Below are 20,718 nucleotides of genomic sequence, written 5' to 3'. Positions count from 1 at the left end.
CACACTTGTTATACTCGCGTCATCCTGCCATCTCTGTCACCCAGTCAGCAGTCCCTTTGTGCCATCTGAGCTTTAAATGTCTCCAAATTGAGTGCAAATGAGTGGACTGCCAAGACCAACAGTGTTGCCTCGCTCACTCTTCATCTTCTCTCTCTCTCTCTCTCTCTCTGTCTGTTTTTTCTCTCTCTTTCTATTTCTTTTTTCTTTCTCTGTCAGCTTTCTAGTGGGGAAAGGAGCACAGCAGTGGGCAGAGAGTCACGGCATCCCTCCGTGCCCCTCGGAGAAGATGGCCACCAGTAAGTATCACCAGTCTTGTTTTTCAGTCAGCACCACGGAGCAGCGCAGAACAGGCTTTTTCACACAATCAGCTGGAACACTGCTGTCAGCGCCCATATTATCAGTGTGAGCTAACACCCTATGCTCAGGTCCGGGGATTGCGCAGGCCTTTATATCAACAAAGATTATCAGCACACGGCATTTACCCTGGATAGGCCAGCTAAATGTTTTCTTTGACAATAAATGGCTTGTTACCCACAGTCAATCATTTAGAGATTACGGGGGACTCAAAGCATTCCAAAGAGAAAATGTGAAGGGCTTTAGATACTTTTATGCCTCCTCAAAAACCCTCATGATGGAAAACTCTGCCGTGTCATAAAACAAGAATGTTGGAAGCCCATGCAGCTATGGTGCACAGCTTGCTGGGTTCACTTCCATGGATTCACGTTTGCAATAGTCATTCGGGGTGCTGGGTTTTTGCCTACCGTGTGGTACTGAGTGCTTCCCAAAGGGATTAGCAGCTTGCATTAGTTAATGTTGAGGGCATTACGGTTCGGTTTACTTTGTCTGATGGCTACCTCTGTAGTAGTGACGGTAATAATTATTATGGCTCATGCTGAAGCACACTGCCATCATACACTGGTGTGAGGGAGCGATAGTTCCCACCAGTCTAGTGTGTGTGTGTGTGTGTGTGTGTGTGTGTGTGTGTGTGTGTGTGTGTGCGACTGTTGCTGCGTGCTCTCCCTGTGCTGTGTGTGTGGCCCTGCAGTTCGAGTTTAGTAGAGTACGCCAAACTCACACGCCCATAAAACATGGAGAGAGAAGTGAAGCTAATCCTCACAGCCAGTTTTATGTAACATAAAAATATGGATGAAATATATGTATATTTTTTCTTCACGTTTTTCCCAGTCCGAGATATTGGATGACTAGTGGAGGTTGCAGGTCGCACGATCCCATGATGTGTTGAGGATAAACAGTTGTGTAGTGTTACAAGCACAACATGTTTCCGTCTGTTGCTGCTCAGCGTAGTCTTCCACAGGCAGAAAAAAAAGAATAGATCGATGTAAGAGTTGTATAAGAGATATCGATAGAGAAGATATTGTCAAAAAGAGTTTCAAAATATGGGGGATTTTATTATTACTTTTCTAAAGGTTGATGGTCAATGAAAAAGACATTTGAGTACCTTGTCATAATGGATGCCTCTCTTTTGAGAAGTGTGTCCTAAAACAAAAAAAATTGCTGTTTTAACAAAACACACAGCAGCCACTCTGTATGGAAGCCTTTTTTCGGTGCCGTGGGCAGGCTATAAACCCAAAAACTAACTGGAACGCAATTTTATGCCATTCCCTCTCTGAGCCATTGATGAATGATTCAGGAGCAGTAAAACATGTTTGCTCATCTGGTTACCCAATTCCCCGCAGAACGCTCCACCGTTTGTTTCCCAATGAACCTAACTGCATTCCATCCAATTCCCTAAATGTCTTAATTGCGCTGATTTAATTCATTACTTTTTCTTTGATTAAAAGATTTGGAACATAAGGTTCTGTAAACAATGGCATTCATGCTTTAACGGAATGGCCCCATGCAGTCACTGTTGCCTTGCCACACTCCACCCCCCCCCCCCCCCCCCCCCCCCCTTTCCTTTCTTCGTGCCTGTACTGGAAATGATCTGGAGCCAAAATCATGACTCTGTGATGTTGTAACACATGTCCCATTTTACAGGGAGCTTTTTGTTGAGGCTTCAAATAGTCTCCATTGATTACTACCACACGCTTTGAGCGCTATAATTTATGTTTGAAATGAGGGGCCAGGACTGTGCCATTCTGTGAAGCACTTATTACAACTCCATTATGTTCCTGTTAGGAGTCTCGGTGCGTGTGAGGGTGTGATGCAACCCAGTCATCCGCGATTGGAGGAGATAATGCAACATTTGTGCCACAATGGGATGTACTATTGTGTGAGTGTGTGTGTGTTTGTTTGTGTGTGTATGTATGTACTGAAGCGTGATTCTGTGTCTGCCCCCCCCCCCCCCTTTAGAGTTCAGTATGTCAGCATACAAAAGGAACAAGAGGAAGATGGAGCTGGCAGAAAAGGTGGAGACAGAGCGCTGTCAAGTGAAAAGAGGGCGACAATCAAACGTGAGTGCCTCCCCACATATGGACAATCAAATATCACTGCTTCCCCCTGCCTTTAGTTTATATGTACGACAATCAAACATGAGTCCATCCCCTAGGCCTTAATTGTGTATATATGACAATCAAACGTGAGTTCATCCTTCGCCTTCAGTTTTTAGCATACGGACAGTGGCGGGCACGTGGCCTGCCGCAGTAACAAACCTGTTTTCTATTTCAAGCTCTCCCGTTTCCTGAAATCAGCCACGTAGCCTTGAAAAGGAACATATGAATGAAACGCAAAGTGCCGGTTCACTTTTAAATAGAGAAGGAGTAGCAGCTCTAGAAACCTCTGCAGAGAACACCCCTCCCCTCCCCCACCCCCCTCACAAGGTCTGCAGATTTAATTGGCCTTAAACACAGTGTAGCCACGGCATTTGCCTTGACATTATTACTCTGGTGATAAAAGGTCCAACATCTGCGGAGTCCTCTAATCCATGGCTGCCAGATGCCTAGAGGAGGAAAACCACAGGATAATGATGACCTGTAGATTTGGGGTGTGGAGACTTCAATCATTCAGAATCATAGGAAACAAACACACTCACACACTCACACACTCACACACACACACACACACACACACACACACACACACACACACACACACACACACACATATACAGAGTTTACACTTAGAATTTTCTATGGCTTACTCACCCGGTTACCCACTCATAGGATGTCTTAGCTGTAGAGTACCTGAAATAGTCACTTGGTGGCACACTTTCACAATGTGGTGTTCTACTGGTGTGTGGGCATCAAGTGTCAAACAGCCTCAGGCTAGCACACAACTTCTTCACTGCTGTGGCTGGGGTGCACTTTTTTTCCGTAGCAAATGTTAGAGGTCTGCACTTACATGCGAGTCCTCAAATAATTCCTGAAAAACGAAAATTATATATTTCTGTGCAGTCATTTCTGTTTATGTGTGAATAAGAGGTCTAGAATTTTGTCTCTGGCTTGTTGAAAAGAGGGATTTTGGGCTTGGTTAGGAAGATTGATAAAAGTGGGGATTTGCATTTGCTAGCCCAGGGCTTTGAGGCCATTCTCTCTTTCCCACCATCCAACGCTTGTACGTGTGGTCCCGCCACATGAAATGGAAGCGTGGTGGAAGAGGACATTGCCCCTTTAAATTAATCAGGAGTCATAACTGGGTCATCCAGCATCATTTATAGTGATTAAAAAAAGCAGTGATAGGAGAAGCAGGAGGAGGAGGAGGAGGAGGAGGGAGAGTTCAGACGGCGCCGCTCCTCAAGTGGAGGGGCTCTTGGGTAACCCACCTCCAGGATGCTCTCGCAGCTCATTCTGTGGTGTGGGCCTCTCCCGGTCTTCCCTCCTCTGACGAGGTGAATGAAGATTGATGGGGATGGCTTTCCCAGATGTCGTCAGCGCGCTCCTCCGAGTGCTCCCGGGATGTGCCAGACGTGCCTCGCCAGTGTTTACCATCGCTTCGTTTAATCAGTCATTTCTATCTCGTAGGTATAAATGAAATGGGAATGAAAATAACAATAGCGCTGGAGCACTCAGAATTGTGCTGATTTATAGACAGACTTAAGTGATCTGTAATGAGAATTAAATGGGTTCCACTCGCTCTCTCTCTTCGGAGCCCCGGTGTTTCCTTCCCACACTTCGATTTATTATCATGATGAATTTATTCACAGCCTGTACTGTTTTTGAAGCGTCTCTGTGTTCTTATCGTACTCCCCCCCCCCTCAAATTGGTCACGGTCTCTTAAGCATCCAGTGGACCTCATGTAAAGTTGGCATGTCAAAAAGTCCAGTGCAGATTTGTAAATTGAGGCTCTTCTAATAGCAGCCTTTGAGCTGCGCCGCTGATTTGTTTGTAGTCTGGTTTTGATTATCATTTTCCCAAAAAGAAACTAATGTCAGCGCCAAGTCATAAAAGATATTCTTATTAGGCTAGTTTCTGTGTGTGCCTTTTTATGGATCAACACCTGTCTGTCTCTTCTATTGTACTTCCATCTGTAAATTCCCCTTTGCGTTTAATGAACTATACGGTGTAAGCATCTGAGTTGTATAACATTTTACAGGAATAATAATGATCTTTCTGGAAATCCGTGTCTTTTGAATTTTTCTCTAAATTTCCAAGAGCGGGGGCTCTTTCTTACCGCACATGAAATACTCCCACACATTCATCAGGTGGTTTTTAATCCATTTTCTGCTTATATTTCAGAATGTAGATAAATTATGGTCTTTATAAATAAGGGTTACTTATGTGTGCGTTCTCAGTGGGGAAACTGACAGGTCTCTGATTTCCCATAGTTAATGTGTCTGTGGATTGGATTTGCCCTTAACTCCACAAGCCTCGAGGGCCCCTTGGCTCTGCCAAGGTTCACTGGAGATGTGCTGTGCGTGGAAGACGGGAAACAGAGATCATGAATCATAACGTCCCCCATTCGCAGTTAGGCTGCAAAAGCACATTTTTCATGTTGCTAAGTATCGCCTTTTGGATTCGCAAACAAGCGCCTTCCAAAGTACACTGCAATCAGCGAATGAAAACAAAACTTTTAAAACTAAAACATTTCCCATAAAAATTGAAAGACGTGGAGACCATAAATCAGTTTCTAATACGCTGGCACAGTCCTCTCAGTGTGCTATGTGATTTTTGAAAACTTTGACACACCATACATGGTGGGAGGGCCTTGTTGTTTAGGTAGAGCTGATGAAGTGTAATATTTGCTCTAAACAAAAGTAAAGTTCGGGCCGGGCAGGGCCTTTAGGGCAAGTTTCCAAATGGGAGCCATTATCCTCCTGGTTTGAGAAACAATTTTATGTTTATCATGTCAAATGATACATTTTGCCATGTATAGTGAACATGCTTAGCAAGTGTTTGTGCTGTAATATCCGAGGTACATGTTTTTGTAGGACAGTGACCTGGGGTCTTTGGGCGAGGTCAAAGGCATGGTGGCAGACGAAGAAGAGAATGACTCTGCGTGTCTGGACACGGTCGGTGTGATCGTCGTCGACCAGGAGGGCAATGTGGCAGCAGCAGTGTCCAGTGGAGGCCTGGCGATGAAGCACCCCGGGCGAGTAGGGCAGGTAAAGAGGCACCTACCTCTCCTCTTCAGAATTAGGAAAAATGTGTTTAAAGCTGATTAATTATATGGGCGCAAAGTCATTATTTGTGACCACTGGTAAGGGCTCCAGTCATAATTGTTTGTATAGTGAATTTAAATGAATGTAACCAGATTTTAAATTGTTCATGCTATTCCTTAGAGAACTTTACTGCTCTGCAAAATATCGTGTTCTTTCAACACAAACAACCCCAAACTCATTACAAACAAAACACAAAACTACCAGCGGCAGAAATCTGCACAATTCACAGCGTAAGACTTCAGATTACTTCAGAGACCAACCTCAACATAATCCAAACTGTGTGTGGTGACTTGGAATGGGAGAATAAAAGGCAGCGCATGTCAGTGTGAAAATACATTATGGCACTTACTTCAAGGAGTTTGGAAGAGTTTATCCCCAGGAGTGGAAAAAAGAAACACAGTGGTCAAGTAAACCAGATTTCTTCAGCTTTGCTTTGAAAAGGAGACCACACAAAGTACTGAAAATAACTGAATTCTTATTTTGAATGTATTGCTCAGGTTCTCAGTAGCCAGATAAATGGCTTTAACAATCTTTGTATTGGCTGACCTACGGCCAGTACAACATGTCTCCTGGAGTGTCAATCAGTTTTCAAGGTGTCCCATTTCCCATACTTCTGCCAGATTGGAGTGTTTGAAAAAAATGTGTAACCCCCTTAATCCTCTGAATTCCCCATCTCCATTGCCCATCTCCACTATAACAGTCACTCCACTTCTCTCCTTGTCTCATGGCAGGCAGCTCTCTTCGGCTGTGGATGCTGGGCTCAGAATTCATGTAATGCAAATCCTTACTCAACAGCCGTGAGTACCTCAGGTATCAAAACACTTTTGTCTCTATTCAGCACAGCACACTCGCAGAAATGACAGAATCAATATGTGTTTAATCTCAGTTCTTTTCGTTAGAAAGTGTGATGTTTTGCATGACATTGATACATTTATGCAGTTAAACTACTTTTAAAATAAGTGATAAATACTGAAAGTGCCTAAACCAGATTAGCAGCTTTTTGGTGATTTCACATGTAAATGGGGTGACCCACACACCAAAAAGGGGGGTGATAAACCTCAACAAATTTCCGGGAGGCTAAAGTGCTGTCCACAAAGACTTAAACACTTTTAAAAAGTCTCTGAGACACTGAAGATGGTGGGCACTTGAACAAAACGTTTGTTTCTCGTTTCTTTTTTGCACGTCACCATTTCTTAGGCATTTCTTTGTTTTTGTTCATCATGCTATACGGTGCATCATACGGTGCATCAAAAGTCTCCGTGCACAGCTCTGGAAATTTGTTGAGGTTTGTTACCTCCTTTGTGGTGTGCGGGTCATCCATTCAGACTTATACAATCTTATACATACCAACGCACTCGATAAAGCAGAGATAAGGCGCAGGATCAGACCTTGTGACATGTAAATGGCGCCCTGCATTCTGAATGAAGTCCAATTCCAAACTTCTCTGAAGTTCAGAGTTCATGTTTCTTTGTATTAGAAAGAAACCTACCAACCCACCGACCAACTCCCAATATCTGTACTTGGGGAAAGGTATCTTAGAACGGTATTCCTGACCCTGGGCGTTCTGCCTCAGTACACAATACGCCAGTGAGTTGGCACCTTTCCCTGATTGGTCCCTGCCCAGGGGTAGAAAATGAATCCCTCAGATTCTTTTCCCGTTACATTTTTGGGTTTCGGGTTGGCAGGGCGGCCCAGAGCCTCCTGTGATTGTGTTGGCCGGGAGCGGACCGCTGTGTTCCTCACAGTGGCCTGGGCTTTCCACGCAGAGCCTTGGTGTCCACTTCAAACAGCAGCAGTGGCTCATCTGCTGGGTATTAGATGCTGGCGGTACGCTGCCGTGTTATTCCTGCCACACGACATGCCTTCAAGTTGTGTTTTTGAAAATCCATATTTTTTTTCCTCTGAGCTTTTGTTATGTTAGTGTTGAGTTGCACTTTTATGTCTCCCTCATAAACGCAGACAGTGGACTTAAACAGAGCTGGTGGAAAAGGTTGGGGGTCAGGGAAAGGTAGGGGCAGGGGGCACGGACGAAACAGGCCGCCCCCCTAAAAATGGCCGGTCACACATCTCTCCCCAAAGTCAAAAAGTCAGACAGAGGTTCACCCTGCTAAAGGTCACTGTCTGCTGGGTTTGAGTAATGCTGAGAGACAGAATAAGAACCAAGGGCCAAAGTCAATTAGCGTAATAGAAGAACAACACATTTCAGTGTCCTCCTCTTTAAACAGAGCTGAATGGCCCTTCATGGTGATTGTGATTTAATGGTGTTTTGCGTGTGAGCATGTGTGTGGATGAAAGGCTTCGGGAGAGACACTGTCTGCTCAGACGTAATAACTTCATTAAAGCTACGGTTTGTGAGATTTTCTTTTTTTGTTTAAAATATTCTTAATCTTGATTTGATCTAGAACCCCAGAAAGGCATTTTTTTATGGGAAACCCTGGACCGTGCCAGCATTTCAGAGAGATATGGCCTTTCTCAAGTGTCCAATGGGAACACCACCTTTAAACCAATCAAAAGGCTCCGAAAGGCTCTGAAAGTGAACCTTCAAGATGTCTGTCAAACAGGAAAACACAGGCACCAAGGCAAAGGAAAGGCAAGAGTGGAGAAGTTCTTAAACAGTTCTGCCTGGGTAGTGTTTACATGATTAGCATGCCTCGTGTGTTGTAGGGTTTCCTTACATTTTTTATGCCTGTATTCCGATGTTCTAAAATCCTTATTTTTCCATGTTCTCTCGTTAGACTACTTTGATGATTATGTTAAGATAAAGATTATAATACGATTTGGACTTGGACAAGCACCTAAGAGTGTTTCTCCGTTTAATCATAAATAGAATGTGCCGAAAAAGCTATGAACTGCCTTTACTTCATTTTAGCTTGTTGGGGTTTGACCAAAGCAGTTTTAAATCTGAATGATAAATTCACATTTTTAGGCCTCAGTCTACATAGAACTTTTATAAAAGCAATCCTCCATCCTCATTTGTTCTGACCCAGAGACAGAACAGAGAAAGAGGTGCACACTGGAGTCTACTGAATGGAAATAGTTTGGTCTCATTCCACAGGATGACAGAGTAGAATATCAGTGAAGTTTTCTAGCGTCCTGAGCCAGATGCTCAGTAAGTACATATTTCCAAAGCTAAACAAGATTTTCTGCTCTGCCTCCAATTTGTGCTGCGAGCGACCTGAGGCGATGGGCTTTACGTTTTCGGCTAATGCATTCTGTCACATGAATAAAAAGGCCTTTCCTTTCAGCCCTGTCTGTGCGCAGGCCAACAAAGCAATGGCACGTCTTATTTGATGTTTTCATGCAATGTATATGAGTGTGTTGCCAAAAAAAAACACAAGCCACTAAGATAGGGGACAGAGATCCATTCTTCTTCTTTTGGGGACAGGCCGTGACTTAAATGTATGGTTTTCAATGCCGCTACTTTTCCCTTGTCTTACATTTGCGACGGCTAGATGATGCAGCCTGTGGGAACATGAACTCTTTTCATGGATGCTTCGGACTTTTTTAAGAGGAGAAAGCCCAGTGGAACAGGACGTGCGGCAGCCGTGGCCTCCTCTGTATATTTAGGACACAAAAGAAAATAGACGCAATCTCTGTCGTTTTTTTGTAAGGGGAGTTATTTCTGCTTTATTTCTCCACTGCACATGTTTTAAGGGCCATATCTGGAGCACAGGACCAGAGCGAAGGAAGTGCCACGGCGAGCACACGGCAGAACACGCGCACGAATGTATGCCTTTGACTTTATAGTTCAAATTCTCGGGGCAGGGAAGTGACTTTAACAGCCAGACACCTTGTAAAACTGCCATTGGGAGCGAGCGAGCGAGCAGCGCGCCCGAGAGCAGCGCGCCCGAGAGCAGCTCCAACTGCATTCGCTCCGCTCCAACCTCCCCATGTTAATGCATTTCCCTTAACAATAATCACTTAAGCGTCTCACTAAAAAAAAAAAAAATGTGACACATAAGACCAGCTCCGGTAGACGAGAATCAAGCTCTCCGTCGAACCCCCAACCGCCACCTCCTCCCCCTTCCTCCCACAGATTTCCTCACACCTGTGCTCTGTGGCCTGCAGTAGAGGGATTTTAAAGGCACCTTTGGCCTGTGCGGAAAAGGGAGGGGTTTTGGCGGACTTCCTCCCTAGCCTGGAGCGAGTGTGGTTATGTTACAGGGTGATGAGACGTTCACAGCGGGCCTGTGCAAGAGGCATTGCGTGTTCTTGCGTGGATGCAGTGAGAGGCTCACTGAAAAATAAAGCCGTGTTGTTCTCCTTTATTTACTCTGAGCCTCATGTCTTTTCTTGTTCTTGTGAATCCTCAACACATGGAAAGCAAACCTCAGATATGTCACTCCCCCCCCCCCGTCCCCTCCACCTTCCTCCATGTCTCCACTGCGCCCCTCCCTTCCCCACCCCACCGTCTTTCAGCATGGCGTTTTTCTTTCATGTTCTCCGAAATTGAAAACGCGTGCCTCGCGAGGACCGACCGAGCTAGCGAGTGAGTGTGGATGTGTGCTCCGCTGCGGCACCTGCTTTTCATTTCCCAGACTTAAAAGGCATTCCCATCAAAAGGAGCAGAAAAACAATCATTTGGGGCTCTGACACGCGGAGCTGGCCTTCTCTGCCCACATCCCTACCTCCCTGCCTATCACTCTCTCCCTCCCTCTCTCTCTCTCTCTCTCCCTCCCTCCCTCCCTCCCTCCCTCTCTCTTTCTCTCTCTCTTTCTCTCTCCCTCTCTCTCTGCTGCCCCTCTCATGTGGGTCTCCCTTCATATGTGGGTGTCTTTGTTGACCTTTACATCTTCCTCTTGCTGTGGTCGCTGTGATTCAGCTCAGTAGTCAGCAGTGCTTGTACGTAACAGTGCTACTTGGCTGTTGCATGCTGTGGCAAGTTTATTTTTACCCCCCCCCCACCCCAAATAAATGGCTTTTTCAGTGCTTCATTCTGGTTAAGGCCCCAGTTAACTCTTAGTAGTGCTGCGCTAATACCCTGTTCCTCCGGGAAGGCTTACGGTAAAAGTCAGAGAGTGGAGGGGCAAGATGGCCAGCCAGCCAGACCTGTTTTACTTTTTTCTTTACTCTTTCCTTTCTCTTTCTGTCTCGTTAAAATGAGAATTTGAAAATGGCTGCAGACATCCAGTTGTCATGGTAACGAACCTGCATACAGCTCTGTTGTAGTTACCTGATCTTTTACGAGGCCCACATTCGTGTTTACAGAAACAACAAGGCTATTTTCTTTAAGGCTTTATGGCTCTTATCTTGAGCCTTTGCCAACCCTCTTTTGTTTTCACTTTGGGGGACTTTTTTATATTTTGTAACCCTGTCAGTTTAGTTTAAAGAAGTGAATGCTAAATGCTGCTTAAATCAGAGAAAGCTGCTGATGATTTCACTTTTTTGCAGGTTTTTTTCTTGATAAGGGTTCATGTTTCAGCGTTTCTATGTTCAGGCCTACCACTCTCTACTTCTCTCTAGTCTGACTGTTCATCCCCTTTGATACGCTGTCAGGACCTCATCATAAGCATTAAGTGGAATTTGCTCCCTCTCTTTGTCAGAATATTACACTGTGGTGTGAGAACTGTGAACTTTCTGACTTCCCAGATGGTTTGAATTTGAATCTTAAACCACAGATGAAACATTTTTAGTTATTTTTTTTCAGTTGCAGCAGCAGTTTGATTTTTGGACTCGATCCACCTTCATATGAATTAAACAAGCAGTGAAGTAGACCTTGTAAAGTAGGTATGGCATTTGTGAAGAACAGTGTGTGTGGGGGGAAGGGGGGGGTTACACACTATTTGGTGTGACGCACATTGTTATTTTTGCTCAACCATTTCATACATATTTTACTGTTTTTCTCCATCTTGCACTAGCTCAGTATGGTAGAGGACAGGTGGGAAATCAAGCATATCAAAACCGGCACGTACACATGAAACATGACATGTCGTGTCCATGAATGAGGCAAACGTTGTGGGCGGTCTAATGTGTCTAAGGGGCAGACAGATGGGCAGCGGTATTTACATCAGCCGGTCCTACAAAGCGGTCGGCCCCAACATATCCTTAGAGATCCAACCTGCTCTCCATTACGGGGCTCCGTCTCTGCGCTCTGACTAAGAGGATGTGCGCAAGGCCTCACTCATTTCCATGCAGGCTGGGAACTTAAAAACGGGGGATAATATTTCCCCCCAGCTTTGAGCTGCTCAAGACTTATTAAGCCTGGCGATGAGAAATTCCTAAAAGTATGGTTCCTCATGTCCATATGTTCACACTTAGCTTGTTTTCTTTAGCGATGGCAAACTGTATTTAGCAATTTTTTTTTTTGCGCTTTACAGGACCAAGACCTGATGTCAGCCTGTGTTGTGTGATGACTGGGTGGTGTTATAGGGCCTAGTCTGAGGCGTGTTTGTGTTCAGCATTCACCACACACACACACACATATGAACACATGCCAACATGGCATAGCCTACCGTGACTACCCACATTCCTAAAGCACACGTCAGTATCATGCCGGTTGACATATAACATGCTCTCCTGCAGGTTGGGTGGTACTCCGTACTCTTGTTAAGCATATGTGCTTCTTATTTGTGGACGGGTAGGCTTGATCATATGTGATTGTATTGTTATTGGATATATATGTTAGACTTTAAATGTCCACAGTCTACAGTCTACAGTTCCAATTAGCAATACTGCTATAAATTCATTGACATTCAAATTTTGAGAGATTAAAGTGTAACCGCACCCTTAAATGTGTTTTTTTTTTTTTTTTTTTGCTGGAAACTGAACGATATGACTGTACTGTGATGAAACATCAATGCTGGTATTAATATTGACAAAATTAGGTGATCGAGACTCATCAATCACAGGAGTTTACGCCTCTTAGACCCTTGCCCCGCCCTTGACCCTTGACCCAAAATGATGCAGTGAGTGTAGTTAGACTCAGATCTGGGGGTGAAGATATATTTAAATGTATTTTGTACATTTAAGCACCTGTACCTGTTCTAAATAAACAAATTAACTAAACGTGCGTGTGTGTGTGTGTGTGTGTGTGTGTGTGTTCCTTGTGTTGTGGCAGGCTGTGGGGAGCACCTGATGCGCACCATGCTGGCCAGGGAGTGCTCATCAGCGCTGCAGGCGGAGGACGCTCACCAGGCTCTGCTGGAGACCATGCAGAACAAGTTCATCAGTGAGTCCTGACCACTGCACCACACAGGACACAACACACACAGGGCACAGTCATTCCCCTAAAGCCGCTCATTCACAGAATAGACTACTACTTCATTACTACTGTTGCTACTAACCACACACACTCCTTCCTGGATCAGCTTGTGGTTTTCATCTCAATTACACATGTTTACTAGTATGTCTTTTATGCAATGCCACCTGCTCTTGACTGCTTTTACTACTTGCGATAATTCATCTGCACTTCCTCTTACTTATACAGCTTTATAGCTTACGGATGTCAGTAGCATCCCTCTGTGCTTGCTGGTCTGTGTCATCAGCAGCCAGCTGCATGACTTCGGGTCTGTCATCAGTGACACCGTTCTCCATCATGCCACTGTTCTATGTGTCATCTGTGTGACTGATTGTCTGTCTGTGTGTGTGTGTGTGTGTGTGTGTGTGTGTGTGCCTGCGTGTGCGTTTTTGTGCACATTGTTGTAGGGTCATCACTAATCACTCTGGTTTGTGTCTTAAGATCTGTCACTCCATAAATGTGTGCGTGTGCGTGTGCGTGTGCGTGTGTGTGTGTGTGTGTGTGTGTGTGTGTGTGTGTGTGTGTGTGTGTGTGTGTGTGTGTGTGTGTGTCACTCCATAAATGTGTGCTGGTGTATGTCACCAGATCTGAGTCTGTTTCTGAACTCTCTATCAGCAGCAGTACAACTCTGTGTGCAGCAGCCACTGTCCACAGGCTGAGCAGCGTGTGTATTTCAGGATCTCCTGTGTGTTGTTCATCAGTGTGTGTTCCTCAGACCTCACCATCTGTCGTCCAGAGAAATGAAAAGCATGTGTCCGGCGTGCTCTGTTGGCTAGTCACACAATGGTGTGCATACCGATAGTTGGTCTCACCGTTGATGTGCTGTGAGTGTTAGTGTGGTACACCAGCTCAAGCCCCTCTGTGCATCATTTATTCCTCCCACAGACTCAGTCTGACTCACTCCTCACACACACACACACACACACACACACGACTCTCCTCACACCATTCTCTTCAAGTGAACCACTCACTTTCTCCACACACACACACACACACACACACAGACAAACACACGCACACACACACACACACACACACAGAGAAAAACACACAGACAAACACACACACACACAAACACACAGACAAACACACAGACAAACACACACACACATAGACAAACACACACACACATATACACATGCCACACAACTGCCCTGGCATTTGTTTATTGTGCAAACGGGCCGCTGAGGGTTGATGATGATGCGTGGAATAAGTGACGGTCCGAAACCATAGCAAAACAACCAAACAAAGAAAGAGTGTAATTAACAGCTCGCTTCACTGGAAGTAATGCACATAAGAAAAGCAACCCCAAACGCTTTGATTTATGGATCAATTACGCTGACTTGAAGGGGTTCCGCAAATATTCGCTGGATTCATATTTTACAGCCACAGTTATTTTCAGAGTGCAGTAAATACTCTGTTGACATTTCATTTGAAGATGTTATTTATTTCTCTCTCTCTCGCTTTTTATCCCCACCCCCCCTATCATTTTCAGAAGTGGTCAGTGTCACTTTTTTCTTTTTTATTCTTCTTTTCTTTTTTTTCGACGACTGAAGACTGGCAAGCTTCATCTCTGTTCTGAAGTCCATGAAAGCGAGTGACCACTGGGAGTACATATTGAGTAATAGAGAGGAGAGAGAAAGAAAAACAGATCCTCCGGCTCAGTGTGGGAATATTTGGTGGTTTTGGCCTCCCTCAGAAGTCTGGTGCTTCTCAGTTCTGCGCTGACACGGACATCTGTGACACTTGGGGGCACCAGAGCGAGACGTGCTTGCTTGCTTGCTTGCTTTTATCGTAATTTCAGGGCTAATTGCAGTATTGTTGTTGTTGCAGGGCTTAACACGAAACGAGCCCCGAAAACAAAACCTCACGTTCCCCCATGCTTTGGGTAGCAGCGAGCACGATTATGATGTGCCACACTGACCAACCAGTTTCTGCAGTTCATTGACCATATCTGACCTCTGTTTGTGTGAAGCGCTTGGGCCGACATCTTGGCTTTCCTAGCCTCCTTTCATCTGCGTTTGACTCGCCAGTGGAAGGTAAGCAGGCTGGGGGAAAGGTACCTGGTGCTCTGGCAGGCGGCGGCTGGGGGATAAGACGTGTGATCTGTTATGGAACATTAGACAGACGTGTGATTTAAGAGCTCTTTAAAGGGGCTAGTGTAAATTCCTGCCTTTTGTGTGAACGTTGGCCAGACTCAGACCTTTTTTAATTGAACATTTTGAAGTGGGCCCATGAAATGGGAGCGCTTTCCTCCTAAACCCCCTGAAAGTACCTGCATGGAGCCAGCCGGCACAGGCCTGTGCACTCCCCTTGATTCTCAACAGGTTCACTTTCACACACACACTCTCACACACACACACACACTCACTGGTGGACACTCTTTGGTCACAGGTTTGCCTGCTGGTGGGGGGCTCAGTTTCTGTCATCAGCTTTGAAGCAGAGTGGATACATAAGCCCTTAGTCATCTCACCTGCTTCTGTCAGGTCTTATGTTCGATCAGACATCTTCGTGATGTGCACAACAATCCAGCCATCAAGTCATGGTGATTGTGGACTGTGAATGTGGCACTGAGTAGTACTTGTTATTTAACCCGATTACGCTCGAAAAACCAGACTTTCAGAATGACTGTGAATTTTCTGGTCTGGTTAATAAAACAAAGCGCTTGGAAAGAATAATTGTTTGCAGTTGTTTAGCTTGGCCAGGAAAGGTAGGGGGAAAATGTATGTTTCCCTTGCAGAACATTAAATAGCCAATAAATTACTCGCAGCACGGCTGGATAGAGAAGGACGAGGCCTCTGAAGCATCTTTTCTGGTTTCCCCCATGGCCAGTTGACCCCTCCTGAAGCTACTTGGACTGCTGATTATTTTAAGTGTCCTCAATGATCATCATTCCAATGCATTGGTCAGTTAACTTTAAAATGTATTGAATTAATTACATTTTGCTTGTCTGTGTCTGTGTCTGTGTCTTTGTGTGTGTGTGTGTGTGTGTGTGTGTGTGTGTGTGTGTGTGTGTGTGTGTGTGTGTCTGTGTGTCTGTCTGTCTGTCTGTCTGTCTGTCTGTCTGTCTGTCTGTCTGTCTGTCTGTGTCTTTGTGTGTCCCATAGGTTCGTCCTTCCTGGCCGGTGAGGACTGTGTGTTGGGTGGTGTGATTGTCCTGCGGTGCTGCAGGTGTGTGGAGACATCGCCGGACATCCAAGAACTGCTGGGTGAGACAAATTCATCACACATTTTTCCTTTGTCTGCCTCTCTGCCACACACACAGCCATCAATTTGCACTGTAAGTGGTATCCCTGTACCCTGCACTATTAGTGGCCGGTCTCAAGCAAGTGGGTCACCCGTTAGAATGGAGTTTTTCCTTGCCAGCCTCAGGCCTTTGAGACAATATCTCTTGTTACTGGTGCTATATGTTTGAAGTTAAATGGAATAGTGGGCTCTGTATCACCCAGATCCCCACCTAGTCCTTGTTGCTCAGTTTTAGCTCACTATGAACTTGGCCAGCTTCAGCACAGCTGGAAGTCACAACCACAGTTCATCGCTTTTAGTTTTCTGGTGGCTGTGCATCATTTCAAATTTTTTACATTTAATGAATGAGTGTTTGTGAGAACGAACACCGCAACCATCCACTCTCTTGCATGCAAGCTCAGACCGAATACCAGCGGACATACTGGTGGTTCCTCACCAATTCATTACAAGAATGACATTAGATAAGCAAGGCTTGATGCACGGCCAGTGGTTGCAGAGGTTTGCACTGCATACTTGGGAAAAGAGGAGCATAAGCACTTACTGTCTGTTTGAGCATCTCTCTCTCTCTCTCTCTGTATGTGTGTCTCTCTCTCTCTGTTTGCCGTGATCCGTGACAGCAGATCTGACCCTAACTGCTTCTTGTTTGTGGATTTTGAATTGAATGCCCCCCCCCCCTCTTTTGATTGATGCTTTGGCTAGTTTTTCCCTTGCACGCTTGTGCTAATTCACCACAGAGGTCGAAACCAACTCCGCTTGAAAGGTTCTTTTTTTGCTGCCGAAGCCCCGAGGTCGTAGCCGTTGTAGCATCCTGTCAAAACATTTCCGTTCGGCACAGTATGCCCGCTTGGCCGCCATGGCTGACTGACAACATTATCTGCTAAAGTTATAAAACACAACGCGCGTTCGTAAATCATCTCACATGGACAAGAACTCTATGATCGTCCTGTGTTTTACTCAATCACTTCCCCGGAGGACATCAGGCGCTTTTTTTTTTTTACAAACAATCTCTAAGTGGTGTTGGTACTTCAAGCGTAAACATGGCACGCGTTTCCGTTGCTTAAAGATTCATGATGACCCTAAACGAACATTAAAGAGGAGTGTTGATCCTGACAAGGGGCTCTTTGTTCGGAGTGGGCAACACCTATCTCTCTCATGAATGGAAACACTTGGACACCTGAATGCTTTGCTGGTTAATTTGAGGCGAGGCTGGAGCGCTCTGTTGTTTGCACACGTTGGCCTACTTTTCTCCCAAAAGTCCTGCCATATGAACGTGACCTGTGCATTTCAAGAGAATAATGATTTGTAATTTCTGTGTGAGGCAATATTGGAGTAGACATGCTTTGTAGTGTGTCTTTAGGTCTCCCTCTCCATCTCTCTCATTCTCCCTCTTTCTCACGCTCTCTCTTTCTGTGTGTGTGTGTGTTTTGTGTGTGTATGTGTGTGTGTGTGTGTTTTGTGTGTGTGTGTAATCCATGCCATGTGTTTGTTTTTGCTTTCACAGTGGAGTTCTTGTGGAGCCATACCACAGAGAGCATGTGTGTCGGCTACATGTCCGCCCAGGATAGCAAAGCTAAGGTGAGCTCTTCGCCACTTTCTCAGCTCTGTATGTGTGTGTGTGTGTGTGTGTGTGTGTGTGTGTGTGTGTGTGTGCACGTGTGCATGTGAGTGTGCACATGTGAGTGTGCATGTGTGCGTTTGTGTGTGTGCGTGTGCGCGTGTGTTTGTGTGTTCGAGCGTTTGTGTGTGCGTTTGTGTATTTATACGTGTGTATGTGCATGTGTTTGTGTATGTGCATGTGAGTGTGTGTGTTTGATTGATTTCAGTTTTCACTATGCTACAGTGCTCCCTCGGCTTGTGGCAATGTCAATGATTGCTTATGCTCTCTAACCAGTCCCCTCTGGAGGCTTCCCCTCCTCACCTCTTCACTTCTCACCTCTGCTCCTCTGCCTAGCAGGCTGCTGACTGACTTATAGCCCCGCTGAAAATAGCATCAAATGCTCCCAAATGTGTGGTTATTTTTCTGTGGCAAGCAAGTGACAAGAGAAACAAATCACAAGCCCCGGACTGGTAACGTGATGCTGAAATTAGCTGAGCGAGAGAAAACAATGGCTTGGCCCCTCTGGCTCTTTGGGTTGGACATCAAATGTGCGGCAGAGAAGGAAACGAAAAGCGTAGCGAGAGAAAATAAAGAGCTTTTGACAGTGCGGCAGGACTTTGAACTCCTTTAAACCAGAATTAGGGGGAGATTAGATTGAGTTAACATTGAAAGGCAAAAGGGGAGGAGTGTAGACTTGCCTCCTTTTACACACAAACATTCAGTTTCCTTTCTTAGTTTTTTCTCTTGCATGTCTTTATATCCCTGTTATATCTGACACCGCCTCATCTGACTGAAAGGAGCTCGAGGTACGATTTCAAAGAGCTCCTCTGGGCCTCCTCCCACTCCCACTCTCTGACTTGGTGCAGCTCTTTCTCTGCCCTTTTTACTTCTGGACCCCCCCGCCACCCCCGCCCTCCTCAAAACCTCCACTACCTGTTCCTGGAGCTCTTGCACACTCTGAGTCCGGCTCCTCGGGGGACATCAGTGGCCATCTGTGTGGCCTGCAGCCTGAACTGTCTGGCTGTCTAGCTGAGGGGCCCTCGGGGGCTCACGGTTCCCCCGGTCCCCCACCCTCAGTAGGTGGTGTGCAACAAACAAGTGATTTTTATTTGTTATTGTTTATGATCCAGTCACAGCTTTGAGATTTGTTTTAGCCCCTCCATTTCTCTACTATGAGGACAAATAACCTGGGGAAGGTCAACAGATCAACAGGTCATGGGTGATAAATAATTACAGTTCTTCAGAATCAAAGAATGAAAAATGTCCTGTTCGTTATGTGGTTCATGTTGCGGGCAGGTACTCATAAATTAATAAAATACCATTAGTAAATTAATAAATCATAAAAATCACTCACTCACCTATAAACCTGCCCTATACCTGCCTCTGTCCCAAGCTCCCAAGGAAGACACCATCAAAGATCACTAGAGAGAGAGAGAGAGAGAGAGAGAGAAAGAGAAAGCAGGCAAGCCAAAGCCAGAGAGAGAGTGTGTGTGAGAGAGAGGGAGAAAGAGAGAGAGTGTGTGTGAGAGAGAAAGGGAAAGTGTGTATGTGTGTGTGTGTGAGAGAGAGGGAGACTGTGTGTGTGTTCATCCAATTCTCTCTCATTCTTCCAATTCCTCCCATTCCAGCCTGCCTGGGATGGTGTGTTTCTGGCCAGAGACGCACCCCGCTGTAACAACATGGGAGGCACCTCCGACACGCAACCATACATTCCTCACCTCTCACCAATAATCAAAATCATTATTAGCGTACTGCTCAGTAGTATGCCAGTCCCTGTCCTAATTCAAATGCCACTCTGGTGTCACATGTACAGAGCAGTGCTGCACAGAGAGAAGCAAACAGACAGACCGGAAGGGAAGCAGCAGAGTCAGCTGTGGATTCTCTTCCTGGAAACAGTAGTTATACTAGAACCTCACCGCACCTCAGTGCCAATAGTAGTTATACTAGAACCTCACCGCACCTCAGTGCCAATAGTAGTTATACTACAACCTCACCGCACCTCAGTGCCAATAGTAGTTATACTAGAACCTCACCGCACCTCAGTGCCAATAGTAGTTATACTAGAACCTCACCGCACCTCAGTGCCAATAGTAGTTATACTAGAACCTCACCGCACCTCAGTGCCAATAGTAGTTATACTAGAACCTCACCGCACCTCAGTGCCAATAGTAGTTATACTAGAACCTCACCGCACCTCAGTGGGCCGCACCTCAGTTTGCCGCAGCTCCGGCCTCATTCTTGTGTGCCTGTTAAGCTTCAGCGCTTAAACAGAAATCCAAACACCTCTCTCTTAGTGGCTATTTTCCCCCTTTCTTTTCTGTCTTTCTTTCTTTCTCTCTCTCTGCTGTGGTTTTGTAGGTGTAGTTGCCTGGGTGTATTAAGGCGGTGAATCATGGTTCTCTCTCTATCTCTCTCTCTCTCTCTCTCTCTCTCTCTCTCTCTCTTCCTCCCTGTCTGCCTGCTGTGTTTTGTAGGTGTAGTTGGGAATCATGAATAGCAGTGTCTGGAGCTGTCTGAGGTTTAGAGCCGGCCCAGGCCATGCTCAGATGAGGCTCAGGCCTCGGCGCCTTTAAAACCCACTCGCATTGTGTTGCTCCGTGTTTGTCTGTGGTTGCTATGTTCGGCCATTTGTTAACTTGGAGCTGGGAAAAAAGCGGAAGGGCCCGCATGTGGGCCCCGGAGACTTTTCTGTCTGGGCAGGAGGAAGGATGCAGGAGAAACCGTTTGCTGTCTGTCTGACGACAGATCCCTTTGATGAAGGAAGCACTCACCTGCTCCGCGCACAGAAATTAAGCCCACTGCCAAGACACCAGGCCTCATTGACGAAGTGCCTTGCTCTTTATTTTAGTGCCAGAGATCATTTCACATAAAAAAAATTATATACTGTATACTATAATGGAGTGTTGTTTTCCCGATGTGTTGATTCGGTGGACTCTGCTTGCAGTCTGAAACCCCTCACCTTATAATTTAAATGGACACCTTTTTCTATTCGATCTCCTGTTGGTTTGGTAATTGTCTGAGCTTTTCTCCTGCCCTCCCCGAGCGGCTACCAGATGTGTTTAGTTTCTCTGTATTGGTCCT

General features: G+C 45.6%; 1 protein-coding gene across 2 annotated transcripts in view; it reads left to right on the top strand.

Moving 5' to 3' along the window:
* tasp1 (taspase, threonine aspartase, 1) overlaps positions 1-20,718 on the top strand; it is a 30,310-nt gene that overhangs the window by 5,559 nt on the left and 4,033 nt on the right. For both annotated transcript variants that reach the window (XM_012829923.3, XM_042709517.1), the window contains 7 exons: positions 217-296; positions 2,314-2,414; positions 5,327-5,500; positions 6,289-6,367; positions 12,615-12,725; positions 15,902-16,003; positions 17,542-17,615. In XM_012829923.3, the coding sequence (XP_012685377.1) occupies positions 217-296; positions 2,314-2,414; positions 5,327-5,500; positions 6,289-6,367; positions 12,615-12,725; positions 15,902-16,003; positions 17,542-17,615 (721 nt within the window). The remainder of the gene's footprint in view (positions 1-216; positions 297-2,313; positions 2,415-5,326; positions 5,501-6,288; positions 6,368-12,614; positions 12,726-15,901; positions 16,004-17,541; positions 17,616-20,718) is intronic.

Source organism: Clupea harengus, chromosome 13 (genome assembly GCF_900700415.2).
Source record: "Clupea harengus chromosome 13, Ch_v2.0.2, whole genome shotgun sequence".
NCBI classification, from domain to species: domain Eukaryota; kingdom Metazoa; phylum Chordata; class Actinopteri; order Clupeiformes; family Clupeidae; genus Clupea; species Clupea harengus.
Note: the sequence above shows the minus strand (reverse complement) of the source record. Positions and strands in the feature narration are given on the sequence as shown.